At 39.3% G+C, this 15,704-nt stretch overlaps 1 protein-coding gene and 1 long non-coding RNA gene across 3 annotated transcripts in view; one reads left to right on the top strand and one right to left on the bottom strand.

The window, feature by feature from the left end:
• LOC117311584 (uncharacterized) overlaps nt 1-6,234 on the top strand; it is a 23,117-nt gene extending 16,883 nt beyond the window's left edge. The window contains exon 4 of the long non-coding RNA XR_004525800.2: nt 2,451-6,234. This is a non-coding gene — a long non-coding RNA (uncharacterized lncRNA). The remainder of the gene's footprint in view (nt 1-2,450) is intronic.
• CENPH (centromere protein H) overlaps nt 5,676-15,704 on the bottom strand; it is a 23,163-nt gene continuing 13,134 nt past the window's right edge. Inside the window, exons 5-9 of one of the 2 annotated variants that reach the window (XM_019929923.3) lie at nt 14,921-14,977; nt 11,614-11,677; nt 11,233-11,284; nt 9,036-9,199; nt 5,676-7,169 (exon numbers count right to left, since the gene is read on the bottom strand). In XM_019929923.3, the coding sequence (XP_019785482.2) occupies nt 7,074-7,169; nt 9,036-9,199; nt 11,233-11,284; nt 11,614-11,677; nt 14,921-14,977 (433 nt within the window). In that variant the 3' untranslated portion in view covers nt 5,676-7,073. The remainder of the gene's footprint in view (nt 7,170-9,035; nt 9,200-11,232; nt 11,285-11,613; nt 11,678-14,920; nt 14,978-15,704) is intronic. The other variant, XM_019929924.3, reaches the window with a different exon arrangement.

The following is a 15,704-nucleotide window of genomic DNA, read 5'->3' as shown; positions in this document are numbered from 1 at the left end:
GCACATGAACCAGTAAATTACAGAAAAGAAACACAAATTGCCCTTAAAAACGTTAAAAGACATTCAACCTCCCTTATTCTAAGAAAAATTTAAACTACACTGAAATGCTATTTTCAATCCGTCAAATTGGCCAACAGACAGAATTTGGAGAATATGATTTGGGGAGGCTGTAGGGAAAGAGGCACTAATGTATATCGTTGGTAGTGATGAAATGAAACTTGTATTTTAAGACAGGACAAGAAAGATTAAACATAAAATTCTCTGTGTGTCCCTTTGGGCCTCCTCCCTCCCTAATGTGCACGTGCATCTGCATTACACGTTAACCAGAGCTCATCAAACATGGGAGCACTTGCTCAACTGCAAAGATCTTTTTGTTTTTTTCTTTCTTCTGACGCTAGCAATGTAACTTCTTAAAACAATAGCCTTCTTTCCCAGATCTGTAGGGGGTCACGGTGACTTGCTGCTCACATGGTTTATGTATGCTTGGTGAACTTTATGTAAAATATCGGTTTGTCATTTTGATGTACAATCCTTTGTCTCAAAAATATATGACTGTGCCTTAGACTTCTAACAGGTGGAAAAGTTCTCAGAGCTTTCTGAGAATCGGCTACCTGGATTATAATAGTGTTTGGCTTGAATAAAATTCCTCCTCCCCACTCTTATCTTGATAGTTAATTGAATATCAACTGAATAGTTAATTGAATTTTCATCGACAGTGGGAGTAAAAGATGGTACTCGAAAAAACTACATACTGAATGACTCCAAATATATGACACTCTGGAAAAGGCAAAACTATGGAGACACTTAAAATATCAGTGGTTGCCAGAGGCTGGGGAGAGGGAGGGACAAATAGGCAGAGCACAAGGGATTTTTAGGACGGTGAAACTATTCTGTACGATACTATAATGGTGGGTACATGTCATTATACATTTTTCAAAACTCATAAAATATACAACCCTTGGGTGATAATGACATGTTAATGTTAGGGTTCAGTTGTAACAAATGTACCGCTCTAGTCGGGGATGGTGACAGCGGGGTGAAGCTGTGCCTGTGTGCGGGAAGTAGGTATACGGGAACTCTGGATTTTCTGCACCATTTTGCTGTGAACCTAAAACTGCTTTAAAAAATAAAGTGGGTCTTCCCTGGTGGCGCAGTGGTTGAGAGTCCGCCTGCCGATGCAAGGGACACGGGTTTGTGCCCCGGTCCAGGAAGATCCCACATGCTGCGGAGCGGCTGGGCCCGTGAGCCATGGCCGCTGAGCCTGCGCGTCCGGAGCCTGTGCTCCGCAAAGGGAGAGGGACAACAGTGAGAGGCCCGCGTACCGCACACAAAATAAAAAAAATAATAATAAAAGTGTATTAAAAAAATTTTTTTAAAGTCACCATTGCCGAAACCAGATAAACTAATGTGTTCTTAAAGTTCAAAAACGGTGACTATACTTGATGACATTGTATTGTACAACTGAAATTTACTGAGAGTAGAACTTAAATGTTCTCACCAAAAAAAAGAAAAGAAAGAAAAAGTAAATTTGTGAGGTGATGGATGTGTTAACTGGATTGTGGGAATCCTTTCACAATGTATACATATATCAAATCAACACACTGAAAGCTTTAAATATTTCACAATTTTGTCAATGACCTCAATAAAGCTGGTGGGGAAAAGCTCAAAAGCAACAGCAGCTTAGATGCCTAGTACACAGACTTTTCATTTACATTCAGAGAAACAGCAAGTTTCTATGTGAAAATCTACAATATTAGATTCTCATTCTGGTCATTTAAGAGAGAATTTATTGGCTACTTTTCTAAATAAAATAAATATTTGTCATTTTCCTTTATGATTATACTTAAGAGATGAAGAAAATGGGCAAAGAATTCCCATGATTTTTTTTTTTTTTGCGGTACGTGGGCCTACTCACTGTTGTGGCCTCTCCCATTGCGGAGCACAGGCTCCGGACGCGCAGGCTCAGCGGCCATGGTTCACGGGCCCAGCCGCTCCGCGGCATGTGGGATCTTCCCAGACTGGGACATGAACCCGTGTCCCCTGCATCGGCAGGCGGACTCTCAACCACTGCGCCACCAGGGAAGCCCACAGGTGGATTCTTAACCACTGTGCCACCAGGGAAGCCTGAGATTTTTTTTTTTTAATTTTATTTTTTTATACAGCAGGTTCTTATTAGTTATCTATTTTATACATATTAGTGTATATATGTCTAGAGATTTTATTAAAAGATAAACTTCCCAAGTCCTGTAATACCAAGAAGTTTCCTGGGAATACCTGATGATAAATTCAGAAAATGTCAAATGCAATACAAATTACTGGTCATATTGGTATGAATTTTGTTTGGGAAGACTGCCAGGAAAATGCTCTGACTTTTCTCTACTTGTGGATTTATTTGTAAGTGTTGGCATTCATACTCCACAGAATTCTCATCCAGGCCCCTTCTTGATTAGTTCTTTCTAGGATGAAGATGATAAAAGTAGCTGAAGCTGAGGCAGCAAACCAAATCCTATCTTATCTTCCTGCTGCTCAGTTTCAATCACCCTCCTGTCATCACATCATTTGATTACTCATCCCATGCAAGTCTCGTGATTTTCGTCTTGTAAAACAAAGGATGTTGTCCACCCTCCAGTTCTACAAGGATCAAGTCATTAGCCACTGCAATACCTGACCTACAGTATACCCTGAAAGGAATTCAGAACAGAGGAGGCACTCTGTGCTTTAGGAGAACAGGCAAAACAGGCCCTTAGTTAGATATATTTCAGGAAATTCTGTGATTCTGGTTTCTTGCATCCTCCCATACTTAGAAAAGCACTAAAATCCTTAACTGGTGTATCTGTTCCTCTTGACTAGCAGTAACCTTCTACTGAGATGTATACTGGATTGCACATACTTATTAGCCAAAGTCACATATATAATTGGCCTGTCCCCCTACCTCTTCGGAGCAGTTCCTCAGAGCTCTCTGAGAGGCTGTCTCCTAGTCCTCAGTAGGACACAATAAAACTCAACTCACAGCTCTTACATTGTGCATTTTTCTTTCAGTCAACAGTCTATATCCTGAATGCTATTACTTGACTATTTTCATGGACCTGTGGAGCACACCATCTGATTCTACCTTATATTGTGTCTTAACGTCCCTATCTTATCTGGCCTTTGACTTTCTTGTTCCATGTACCTCGTTCCTGACATTTGCTGTACGTCTGTTAGGTAGAACTCATTGTGTATGACAACTTCCTGATGTGATGCAATACAAAGTACCCAGAACAACTTGTGAATTTTCTTGATAAAAAAAAATTGAAACTACTTTAATAAAGCACTTAGATCTGACTTCTGATTTACAGGAATAAAGAGGTGAAACAAGCTACCTACACTACTAGGAAGCAATCAGACTAATCAGAATAGAGAACTTTCTACAGGGCAACTGGTTCCTTCAAGTCAATGACTGTAAGAAGAGGTTGGGGGGTGCATATAATCTGTTGCAGCTACTCAATTCAGTTCAACTAGAGATCTTATGATGGGGTTACGTCCCAATAAACCTATCCTAAGTTGAAAAGATCCTAAGTCAAAATGAATTTAATACACCTAACCCTTTTTTAATGTATTTTTTTAAGTCTTTATTGAATTTGTTACAATATTGCTTCTGTTTTATGTTTTGGCTTTTTGGCTGCGAGGCATGTGGAATCTTAGTTCCCTGACCAGGGATTGAACCAGCACTCCCTTCATTGGAAGGTGAAGCCTTAACCACCAGACCGCCAGGGAAGTCCCAATACACCTAACCTTAAATGTGCTCAGGACACTTAACATTAACCTACAGTTGGGTAAAATCATCTAACACAGCCTATTTTATAATAAAGTGTTGAAAATGTCATGTAACTTATTGACTACTGTACTGAAAGTGAAAAACAGAATGGTTTAAGTATACTGGTTGTTTGCCTCTGTGACTGTGTGGCTGACAGATGTGGCTCGCTGCTGCGGCCCAGCATCATGAGAGTAGTGTTAGCCCAGGAAAAGATCAAAGTTCAAAATTCAAAGTATGGTCTCTACTAAATGCACATAGCTTTTGCACCATCAGAGTTGAAATATCCTAAGCTGAACCATCATAAGCAGGAGACCAGCGTATGCTATTGTAGAGGGAAAGCAGCCATAGATAATATGTAAACCTATGGGTGTGGCTTTGTTCCAATAAAACTTTATTTATAAAACCAGTCAGCTGGTAAATCATAGTTTGACATGACGAAACAACCAACCAAACAACCATCACCACCACCACCATTTTTAAGAAAAATGTATTAGCAAAAGCACCACTAGCCTGGATTTTAAAAGACTGTGACTGTTTGAGATGTAAAAAGATATTTGGGTCCCCAACTAAAAAAGCTGTTCAGATGGGCATAATCTCTAATGCCCTCTTCAGATATGGCCAAAGTTAGTAATGGATAGGGAGAACCTCCCAAAGGGTAGAATGAACCACAGATAAAGAACTGCTTCCAGAGAGCCAAATCCAAAGGTGTCCCCTGTCCCCTAGGAAAGGGCACCTCCTATCACTTGCCAAGCAATATTTCAGAATTGCTACAGTCCTCCTCCACTATTGTTTGCTGGCTGTATGAAGCAGTATAGCTTGTCTTTTCAGTTCATAGGTCTCCAGATCAGGAAGAGCTACATCTGAAATAATGTGAAGACTCTTCGAACTGGTATGACTAGATGACATTGTTAGCTTACCTTCTTTGGGGAGAGGTGCATCTTTTACATGCAAAAGGGAAGTTAATATTTAAGACCAAGGTAGCAGGCTGTGGTACACTATATTCTTTTCAGCAAATATCCATTTGGTTTCCCCAGCACTTCCCTGCTGTGAGAGTATACTTTCGTGCCCCAGTGATGTTGAGCTTGAGTGGAACCTGGGTGGAAATAATGTATACCTGTTCCAAGTAGAAACGAAATGTGCTTGTATAATTTGACTTGGCCTCATAAGCCATGAGCATGTGTTTCAGATAGTGGCTGCACGCTCAGCCTGGGTCCTAGAATGATCATCCAAACCATGGATCCAACAGAGAATATGTTTCTTATAAGCCACTGAGATTTGAGGTTTTTCAGCAGGATTTCCAAGAAAGCTAACTAGTACAATTTCTCCCTCAGAGCTGGGCTGTAAGAGGGAGCACACAACAGGACAATAAAATCTTAGGAAAATGCAGAAAGTTTTTCTGAGGATGGTGGTAACCCTTTGAGTTGGGATTCACTAATAAAGCGTGCATCTATGATTTATTTAATGCTGTATCTTTGGATCAGGAAGGTATTTTCCAGAATGTTTTTCTATGAGAAAAATATAACTTCTTTTATAATTCATGTGGACCATTTCCAAGAATACACTGTGGCAAAAAGAGTAACTACACATAAGATTTAAAAAACTAGGGCTTCCCTGGTGGCGCAGTGGTTTAGAGTCCACCTGCCGATGCAGGGGACACAGGTTCGTGCCCCGGTCCTGGAAGATCCCACATGCCGCGGAGCGGCTAGGCCCGTGAGCCATGGCCGCTGAGCCTGCGCGTCTGGAGCCTGTGCTCCGCAACGGGACAGGCCACAACGGTGAGAGGCCCGCGTACCACAAAAAAAAAGAAAAAAAAGAAAAAATTTAAGAAACTACACATAAATTATGATTTATCAAAACAAATGAAGCAAAACTATAAATATTCCAAAGAAAAGTTTCTAGAATTCAAATCTCTTTATTTTTGTTACAGATCTAAAGAACAGATTTCAAATGCTATTACCACTGCAGTGCATCTTTTCCAGTTTAAATTCCTTCTTTTTCTTTTTAAACGTCATTATGTCTTTTTCAACTAGAGCAATTTTTAAAAAATATTTATTTATTTATTTATTTGGTTGTGCCAGGTCTTAGTTGAGGCAGGTGGGCTCCTTAGTTGCAGCGCACCGGCTCCTTAGTTCTGGCTTGCCGGCTCCTTAGTTGCAGCATGCAAACTGTTAGTTGAGGCATGCATGTGGGATCTAGTTCCCTGAGCAGGGATCCCTTAAAGTCCATCTTAAAAGAATGTTGAAAACACTACATTGTCTATAAAAATTATCAACAGCTCCAAATTAATAAAGAGCTCAAATTAGTTTTCCAAAACTGGAATTGGATTCTATAAAAGGTGGCAAGTTCTATTTTTTAATAAGATAGAATAATATTTATTCTTTTTATTTTTTAACTTATAAAAGTAATGCACAATAAACATAAAAATACAAAAGAAAAAAGTCACAAATTTTCTATAATAACCACAACTGTTAACATTGTGAATATGTTTTTCTTTTTCTTTCTTTTTCATGATTGAGGTGCTTTATTTGGGTGTCTGTTTAAAAATGCATAAGGGGGAGTGAGAGAACTGGGGAAATGGTGGTCAAAGGGTACAAACTTGCAGTTAGAAGATGAATAAATTTTGGAGATCTAATGTACAGCACTGTGATTCTAGTTAACAATACTATATTACATACTTCAAAGTTACTAAGAGGGTAATCTTAAATGTTCTCACCATGATAAAGAAATGATAATTATGTAACATGATGGAGGTGTTAGCTAATGCCATGGTGGTCAAATCAACATGTTGTACATCTTAAACTTACACAATGTTATATATCAATTATATCGCAAATTTTTTTTAAAAAGGCAAAAGAAAATCTCTAGTGAGACAGAACTAAAATGAGATGTGAATAAAATACAATTGACAGTTGAAAAAAATAAAGATGTGGATATGCTTTTCTAAATTTCCAATATTTTGGTTGACAAACAAATACAGAGAAGTATTCCAAATGAGAGTTGGGACTTACAGGAATGTTGTAAAAAAAAAAGTCCACATTCAGTGGAAAGCTGGACTAGATATCTTTTGGGACACTTCCAAGGCTAACATTTTCAGATTCTTTTAGATTATGCCAGTCACTTTATCATATTTAAAGCAGTAAATTCCATGTACCACTGTTAAGCTAAAAAAAAATTGCAGTATTAGAACAGTTCCAAAAACACTGAAAAGCATTTCACTTGAAATTTGCAATTTAAATGACATTAAAGACAGAAACAAAAATACGTCAAAACAGAATTCTTATTGGATCATGGTGAGATTCTTCTCAAGCTGCAGAACAGTTTCCTTAAGGGCAGAATCCTCTGCCCAGTTGGCTTTACTCCCCAAAATGAGGTTCTGTAATTAAGAAAAAAAATTTTTAAATTAATGTTCTAAGTACTCTTAAAAATTTATCAAGATTTTTAAAAAATCCTCAGAACTTCCCTGGTGGCGCAGTGGTTAAGAATCCACCTGCCAATGCAGGGGACACGGGTTTGAGCCCTGGTCCGGGAAGATCCCACATGCCATGGAGCAACTAAGCCTGTGCACCTTAACTACTGAGCCTGCGCTCTAGAGCCCGCGAGCCACAACTACTGAGCCTGCAAGCCACAGCCACTGAGCCCGTGTGCTGCAACTACTGAGCCTGCGCGCCTAGAGCCCATGCTCCGCAACAAGAGAAACCCCTGCAATGAGAACCCTGCGCACCACAATGAAGAGCAGCCCCCGCGCACCACAACTAGAGAAAAGCCCGCGCACAGCAACGAAGACCCAATGTAGCCAAAAATAATAAATTAAATAAAGTAAAGAGGGACTTCCCTGGTGGTCCAGTGGCTAAGACTCCATGCTCCCAATACCGGGGGCCCGGGATTGATCCCTGGTCAGGGAACTAGATCCCACATGCCGCAACTGAGAGTTCGCATGCCACAACTAAAGATCCTGCACGCAGCAATGAAGATCCCAGTACAGCCAAATAAATAAATATTAAAAAAAAAAAAAAAAAGTAAAGAAAAACCTCCAGGCTAAATGAACACATAAAATTTAAAAACTGACATAATGGGGACTTCCCTGGTGGCGCAGTGGTTAAGAATCTGTCTGCCAATGCAGGGGACAAGGGTTCGATCCCTGGTCCGGGAAGATCCCACATGCCGTGGAGGAACTAAGCCCCTGCACACCAGCTACTGAGCCTGTGTGCCACAACTACTGAAGCTCCTGCGCCTAGAGCCCGTGCTCTGCAACAAGAGAAGACATTGCAATGAGAAGCCCAAGCACCACAACAAAGAGTAGCCCCTGCTCGCCAGAACTAGAGAAAGCCCGTGTGCAGCAAAGAAGACCCAACACAGCCAAAAAATAAATAAATAAACTTAAAAAATAAAAAAAACCCTGACATGACAATAACTACCAATATTCATTGAGAATTTGCTTCAAGCAGACACTATGCTAAACAGATTAACATGAATTATCACCTTTAGTTCTAATAACCACTCTTCCTACACAAGGAAACTAATGCTTAGAAAAGTTATATAATTTCCTCAAGGTCAGCAATTTTTTTTAAAAAATTTATTTATTTTCATTTATTTATTTGTGTGCAGGCTTTTTCTAGTTGCAGTGAGCGGGGGCCACTCTTTGTTGCGGTGCGTGGGCTTCTCATTGCGGTGGCTTCTCTTTTTGCAGAGCATGGGCTCTAGGCACGTGGGCTTCAGTAGTTGTGGCATGCAGGCTCAGTAGTTGTAGCGCAAGGGCTTATTTGCTCCATGGCATGTGGGATCTTCCCAGACTGGGGATCGAACCGTGTCCCCTGCATTGGCAGGCGGATTCTTAACCACTGTGCAACCAGGGAAGTCCCTCAGCAACTATTAAGTAGCTGGTAGGATCTTAACTCTAGATTCCCATCACCTGCATCCATGTTTTCCCCACTTCCCAACTTGAAGTCTAATGTTCTCCGTCGTTATACCATTCTGCCTCCACAGAGCTGCTGACATCATTTCCATTTATAAATGCCTAAGGTCTAACTATAACAAAAAACCAAAGCCTTAAATGCTAAACACATAAATTCAAGATATATGTAAACAGCTTGATATTCAGTACTGAATTATTTAGTAAGACCAAAAACTAAATGAAAAAAAAAAAGGAAAAGAAAACTAAATGAAAATAAGCCTGAAAGTAATAGAACCATTCACTTTTGAAAAGTTCTTTACCCCGCTTCCTATTTTATAAAAATATTACCTGGAACACATGTTGAATAACTGTAGTAATCTGTATCTCCATCTCCAGGTTTTGTTGTACGGTCTTTATCTTCCCCGAATTTTCCATACTACCCAAATCATCTTTCTGTTTGTTCTTTTCAGTCTGTATTTCGAAAAGCTTCCTTTCTGAAGCTTGTTTTAACTCTATTGGGTTAAAAATAAAACCATATACTATATATGATAACTCCTATAAACAAGAATCTTGAAAACTTATGAAGCAGAACAGTTACTGATTATTTCAGTCAAGAGAAAATTTTTAATAAGCAGCATTTTAGGCTGCAGTTCCATTTTGATCTGAAAATGATTTCTCTGGTGCAAAACACCAATATTTTAATTTCATACTTAGTATGTCCTCTGTGAGATGTTCAAGGTATGTATGTATGACAATGATACTGTCTACAAATGTTTGCTGTGGCATGTCAAAGAGGACTTACTCCGGGTTGCCAAAAAAATAGCAGGAGATATATGTAAGGAAATACTTTCCCCCCCTTTATTTACAAAAATTACAACATCAACAAGATGAATTTTCAAGGAAAGGTAAGATTCCCTTCTCCAGGGATAAATACCATCAACCATTTTTTTTTTGTTGTTCCTGAAATGTTCTGAGAACTAAACTAGAAATCTTCCTGGTAAACCCATCTTAAGTTGAAAATATTCTAAGTCAAAAATGCACTTAGTACACCTAATCTACCAAACATCACAGCTTAACTTAGCCTACCTTAAACATGCTCAGAACACTTACATTAGCCTGCAAATGGGCAAAATCATCTAACACAAAGCCTGTTTTATAACAATGTGTTAAATATCTCATGTAATTTATTGAATACTGTACTGAAGGTGAAAAACATAATAGTTGTAAGTGTATTGGTTGTTTACCCTTATGATCACGTGGCTGATAGGAGCTGGGGCTCGATGTTGCTGCCCAGCATCACAATGGAGTATGTTACTAGCCCAGGAAAAGAGCAAAATTCAAAATCTGAATTCAGTTTCTACTAAATGCATATCATCATAAAGTCAAAAAATCATTAAGTCGAAACATCATAAGCTGGGGACAGATAGTATTTGAAAACATAAATGGGTGTATCTCAGGAGCTTGGTTCCTTGACAGGAATGCAATGGAAAAAAAGCCAAAGGGTGATTAGATCAGATGACCAGGACTACTTCTAATCCTGAGATTACTTACAAAAAGGCAAATCTACATAATATTTTAAAATAATAAATCATGCTTATACTGTTAAATGAAAAAAGCAGTTTACAACACAGAATAAAATTATGCCAATTTTATTTTATAAATAAGAAGCATTGAAGATCGATTATTTCTTGATAAAATTAAAAATTTAACTTCCTATGTATGTTTTTCTGTTTCTAAATTCTTTATAGAGAATATGTGTTACTTCTGAAATACATTTCAATAAAACATTTCAATGCAAAAAGCCATCTCATGTTCATTAAGTTAAAAAGCTGTAGAACCATATGCATCAAGTGATCATTTAAAAATTATGTTTAGGGGGCTTACTTGGTGGCACAGTGGTTAAGAATCCGCCTGCCACTGCAGGGGACACGGGTTCGAGCCCTGTTCTGGGAAGATCCCACATGCCGCGGAGCAGCTAAGCCCGTGCACCACAACTATTGAGGCTGCGCTCTAGAGCCCAAGAGCCACAACTACTGAGCCCACATGCTGCAACCACTGAAGCCTGTGCGCCTAGAGCCCGTGCTTCACAACAAGAGAAGCCACCGCAATGAGAAGCCGGCGCCCCGCAACTAGAGAAAGCCCGCGCGCAGCAACAAAGACTCAACGCAGCCAAAAATAAAATAAAATAAATAAATTTGAAAAAAATTACGTTTATTTAAATACATTTATATGGGTGTGGAAAAAGGCCTGGAATGATGTACTCCTAACTGTGGTCACACAGGATGGAGGTATGGCTTTCACATTATACTTTTTTGTATTATTTGATATTCCTTCCCCCACTGAGAATATCTTAATTTTTGTGACTTAAAGTTCTAAAACAACAAATCAAGCAAAATCCATTTTATATACTACTTTTTAAATTGCTATGTCCAAAATTTTAAGGAAATTAAAAAATTTTTCAGTGATTGAGAGATCTGGCCTTATCAATCTTCATATTAAGTGAAAATGTGTTCTCCAAAAAAAAAAAAAAAAGTGTTCTACATACGCAACCTCTTCTTTCTAACATCAAGCAATTTGTCTTCCAAGTCCCGGGTTTCCTGTTATTAGAAATACAAAGATTAAGGCACATAACCTAAGAACACACCTATAATATTTAAATCACTGAATTTATCTATTCATATTTTCTAGAGCTCCAGTTTTCAATTCCTCTGTTTCCACACAACAAAAGGGAAAGGAAAAGTAGCTTAAATGATAAGTAGATAATTAGTCAGAAATAATGGAATTATGGAAAAGAGAGAAAATTTAAGGACAGTGAATTCCAACCCTATCAGTCTCTTTGGGCAATCCTATTTAGTCACATACAGTTACCAGCAAGAACGTTACTGAAATCATGAGAATGCATAAGCAGCTTTATATTCAGAGTTACCTGCTGTGATTTCATTACTGATTTATTTAGACTTAGTATTTGTTTCATGTTATCCATGAGCACACTGAAAAGGAATCAAAAATATGATTAACAGTTAAAAAAACTCAATTAAGAAATCAGTTAGTATATATTTACTTTCATTATATTCACTGTACACTTCAACAGAAAATCATTGTTTAACAAAATAAGTCTGGAAAAATTTGATGTAAACTAAATTTCTGTTTAGAATTAGAGATGCATTTCCCTAGAAAAATTTTTGCTCACGGACAACAAAGAATATCAAATAACATTTCTTTTCTTTTTTCTCTTGGCTGCACTGCACGGCATGTGGGATCTTAGCTCCCCGACCAGGGATCAAACCGGTGCCCCCTGCAGTGGAAGCTCGGAGTCTTAACCACTGGACCGCCAGGGAATTCCCCAGGAACATTTCTAAAAATCTCATATTTAGGGGGAAAAAACCCTAACAGCTTGCTAATACATAGCTTTTTTTTTGGAAACAGACTTTAGTTTTTAGACAAGTTTTAGGTTCAAAGCAGAACCGAGTGGAAGGGAAGCCCATGTACACGCTGCCCCCACGCTTGCACAGCCTCCCCCGCAGCAGAGCGATCCATTTGTTACAAATGATGAACCTACACTGACGCATCATTATCATCCAGAGGCCATGGTTTACATTAGGGTTAGGGTTCACTCTTGGTGTTGTACATGCTATGAGTTGACAAATGTATAATGACATGTATCTACCATTATCATATCATACAGAATAGTTTCAGTGAATAAAGTGCTTTTATCCCCATTTCTCCAACAAGTATTTCTTTTTTTTTTTTTTAATTAGTTTATTTATTTATTTTTGGTTGTGCTGGGTCTTTGTTGCTGCGCACGGGCTTTTTCTCTAGTTGCGGGGAGCAAGGGCTCTAGGTGTGTGGGCTCAGTAGTTGTGGTGTATGGGCTTAGTTGCTCTATGGCATGTGGCATCTTCCTGGACCAGGGCTCGAACCCGTGTCCCCTGCATTGGCAGGCGGATTCTCAACCACTGCGCCACCAGGGAAGCCCCTCCAACAAGTATTTCTGAGTGACTACTACATGGCAAGACTATGCCAGGCACCAGGAATATACAACAGAGTAAAACATAGTACGTGTTTTCAAAGAGGAAAGAATCTTATGGGGGAAAAAATAAATCCACAACCATCATATGGTTTCATTACAACCAGTAATGGATATGAACCCTTCTAGGAGTTGTGCAAAGGGTGGAACGAGGGAAATCCTTGAGTCTTAAAAGATGTAAAGTATAGTTGAACCTTGAACAATGCAGGTGGGGTGAGTGGTTAGGGACACCAACCATCCCACACAGTCAAGAGCACTGCTATCTCTGCCTCAAAAACAAAGGAATTAAATGACTCACCCAAGGGAAGAAAGCTGAAACAGTTTGGATCAAACCCTAGTTCTTCTGATTCCACATACTGTGACCTCTAACTAAACACAAATCTTCCCCCATACTTAGTTAACTTAAAGATCTGTAAAATGAAAATACAGGTGCCATATTTATTGAAAAAAACCCCAAACAACCTGCATATAAGTGGACTTGGGCAGTTGAAACCCAGGTTGTTCAATGCTCAAGTGTAATTATGAAGATTACCTAGATCAAGCAGTTTAGTACGGCTGGAGTAAAAGGGTGGAAATAAGACTGGATGAGAATAGTGGTTCTCATATTTCAGAGTGCCACATCCCCTTGGGAGGCTCGTTAAATGTGGATTGCCAGCTCCCCATCTTCAGAGATTCTGAGTCAGCAGGTTTGGGATGGGACCAGCAATGTGACCATTGTGAAAATACTAATTATCCCGATAATCAGCCAGGCGTGAGAAACACTGTAGAAGTTTACCTGGGAGGCTGAAAAAGGGGACTATTTGCACAGACCTGAGAGCTGAACTCATTTTCTGCTAGTTACAGCTATACGTGGTTGTAAACTTTAAGACAGGCTAAAGGCGCTGCCTCAGCCTACCTGGCCTTTGTGCTGTCTTTGGTGTCAATGCGATGAATCTATCCTGCACTCCTTTACAAGAATGTTTTAAGCTCTCCTTTCGTGGGGGAGCAATATTTAGAGAGTTCAAATTCAGATTTTAGGATTTATGTAGTCCTGGAGTTAAATGGAATATGGGAGGAATGGGTATCAGTCAGGGCTAAGACGTCCAGATAGAGAAAGTGCCAGATCCATCTCGGTACTTTTCCTGTGCCAACAGTGGGGGGGTGGTGGTGGTGGTATTTTATCACAAGATTAGAGCTTTGGGAGATAAAATCACAGGTAAGGCCCCGGTGGCCAGGCACTTAGGATCAGATTAGAGATGACCTTGATTGCCCGGCCAATTATTGAACCTGCACAAGATCATTTCTGCCAATACAAAAATGAGGAGTATATTTCCTATCTCATTGAGTTGTTGTTGGCTTAAATGCGATAGCATTGCTCCTGCTTTACAGTAAATCCCAAATGAAAGCTAACTTTCAAAACCTTCCTTCCAGGGCTTCCCTGATGGCACAGTGGTTGAGAATCCGCCTGCCAATGCAAGGAACACGGTTTCGAGCCCTGGTCCAGGAAGATCCCACATGTCGTGGAGCAACTAAGCCCGTGCGCCACAACTACTGAGCTTGCGCTCTAGAGACTGCGTGTCACAACTACCGAAGCCCATGCGCCTAGAGCAGGTGCTCCGCAACGAGAAGCCACTGCAATGAGAAGCCCGCATACCGCAACAAAGAGTAGCCCCCGCTCACCGCAACTAGAGAAAGCCCGCGCACAGCAACAAAGACCCAACGTAGCCAAAAATAAATAAATTTATTAAAAACAAAAACAATCTTCCTTCAGAATTCTCAGATTGGGGACTTCCCTGGTGGTCCAGTGGTTAAGACTCCACATTCCCAAATGCAGGGGGCCTGGGTTTGATCCCTGGTCAGGGAACTAAATCCCGCATGCCGCAACTAAGACCTGGTGCGGCCAAATAAATAAATATTAAAAAAAAAAAAATCCCATATTGTATAGGTAAAACCTCCATTGCTTCTTAGGGTCCCGATCCATATGAAACAAAATGTCAACAGGACTATAAAAGTTGTAGTGATGAGAAGAGCCCACAGAAATTCTGTCATGTTTCTTTTTTTTTTTTTTTGTCATGTTTCTTATTCCCCAGATAAAGGTGGTCGGCAGTGACAGGTAATTAAAAAAAAAAAAAAATTCACAGAACTAGTCATTATGCGGATCTCCCTTATTCCCATCCTTGCCAAATCCAGAAAAAATAAAATCAAACAAACAAACAAAAAAACATACCTAGTCTTGGTGTTAATTTTCTCCATGTGTTTTTTAAGTGCACTTGAAAGCTGCATCCTATAGAGGAAAAAAGCTTCCATTATAAAACATGGTTAACATTTAGGGTACACTGAAAAAGAAAATTTAAAAATACGACAAGGTAAAGATTGATGTCTCTTTAAATATAACATAAAACAAAAGTAGGTTTTTAAACAGTATCATATGGGAAATACTTTGATAAGTAAGTTATAGAAATATGAAGGAACACCAATATGGATGCGGCTGTTGCATGCACTTGTGCATATAGCCAGAGAGGGGGGCTGAGCAGACCTGACACCCAGCCTGAACTTGCTCTCCAAGCCATCCACCTTGGTGCGGGGCTGCGAGGAAGCATTAAGGCACTACAAAATGTAATGTACAACACAATAAACATGTTTAACACTGCTGTAAGTTATATGTGCAAGCTGTTAAGAGAATAAATCCTAAGAGTTCTCACCACAAGAAAATAATTTTTTTTGCTATTTCTTTAATTTTGTATCTATATGAGATGATGTTCATTAAACTGAATGTGATAATCATTTCAGGAGGCATGTAAGTCAAAACATTATGCTGCACACCTTAAACTTATACAGTGCTGTATATCAATTATGTCTCAATAAAACTGGAAGAAAAAAAAAGGTACTACAGAGATCAACAGGGGCCCAAAATGTGTAGAGTTAGGGAATACAAAACCATACTTGACTGTGAACTTTACAATGTGTCTATGTAAAAGCAAGCACTGTAATTTATTTTTAAATTCAAATAG

Source organism: Tursiops truncatus, chromosome 3 (assembly GCF_011762595.2).
Source record: "Tursiops truncatus isolate mTurTru1 chromosome 3, mTurTru1.mat.Y, whole genome shotgun sequence".
In the NCBI taxonomy this organism is placed as follows: Eukaryota; Metazoa; Chordata; class Mammalia; order Artiodactyla; family Delphinidae; genus Tursiops; species Tursiops truncatus.
The sequence above is the reverse complement of the archived record's forward strand: the minus strand, read 5'-3'. Positions and strand labels throughout refer to the sequence as shown.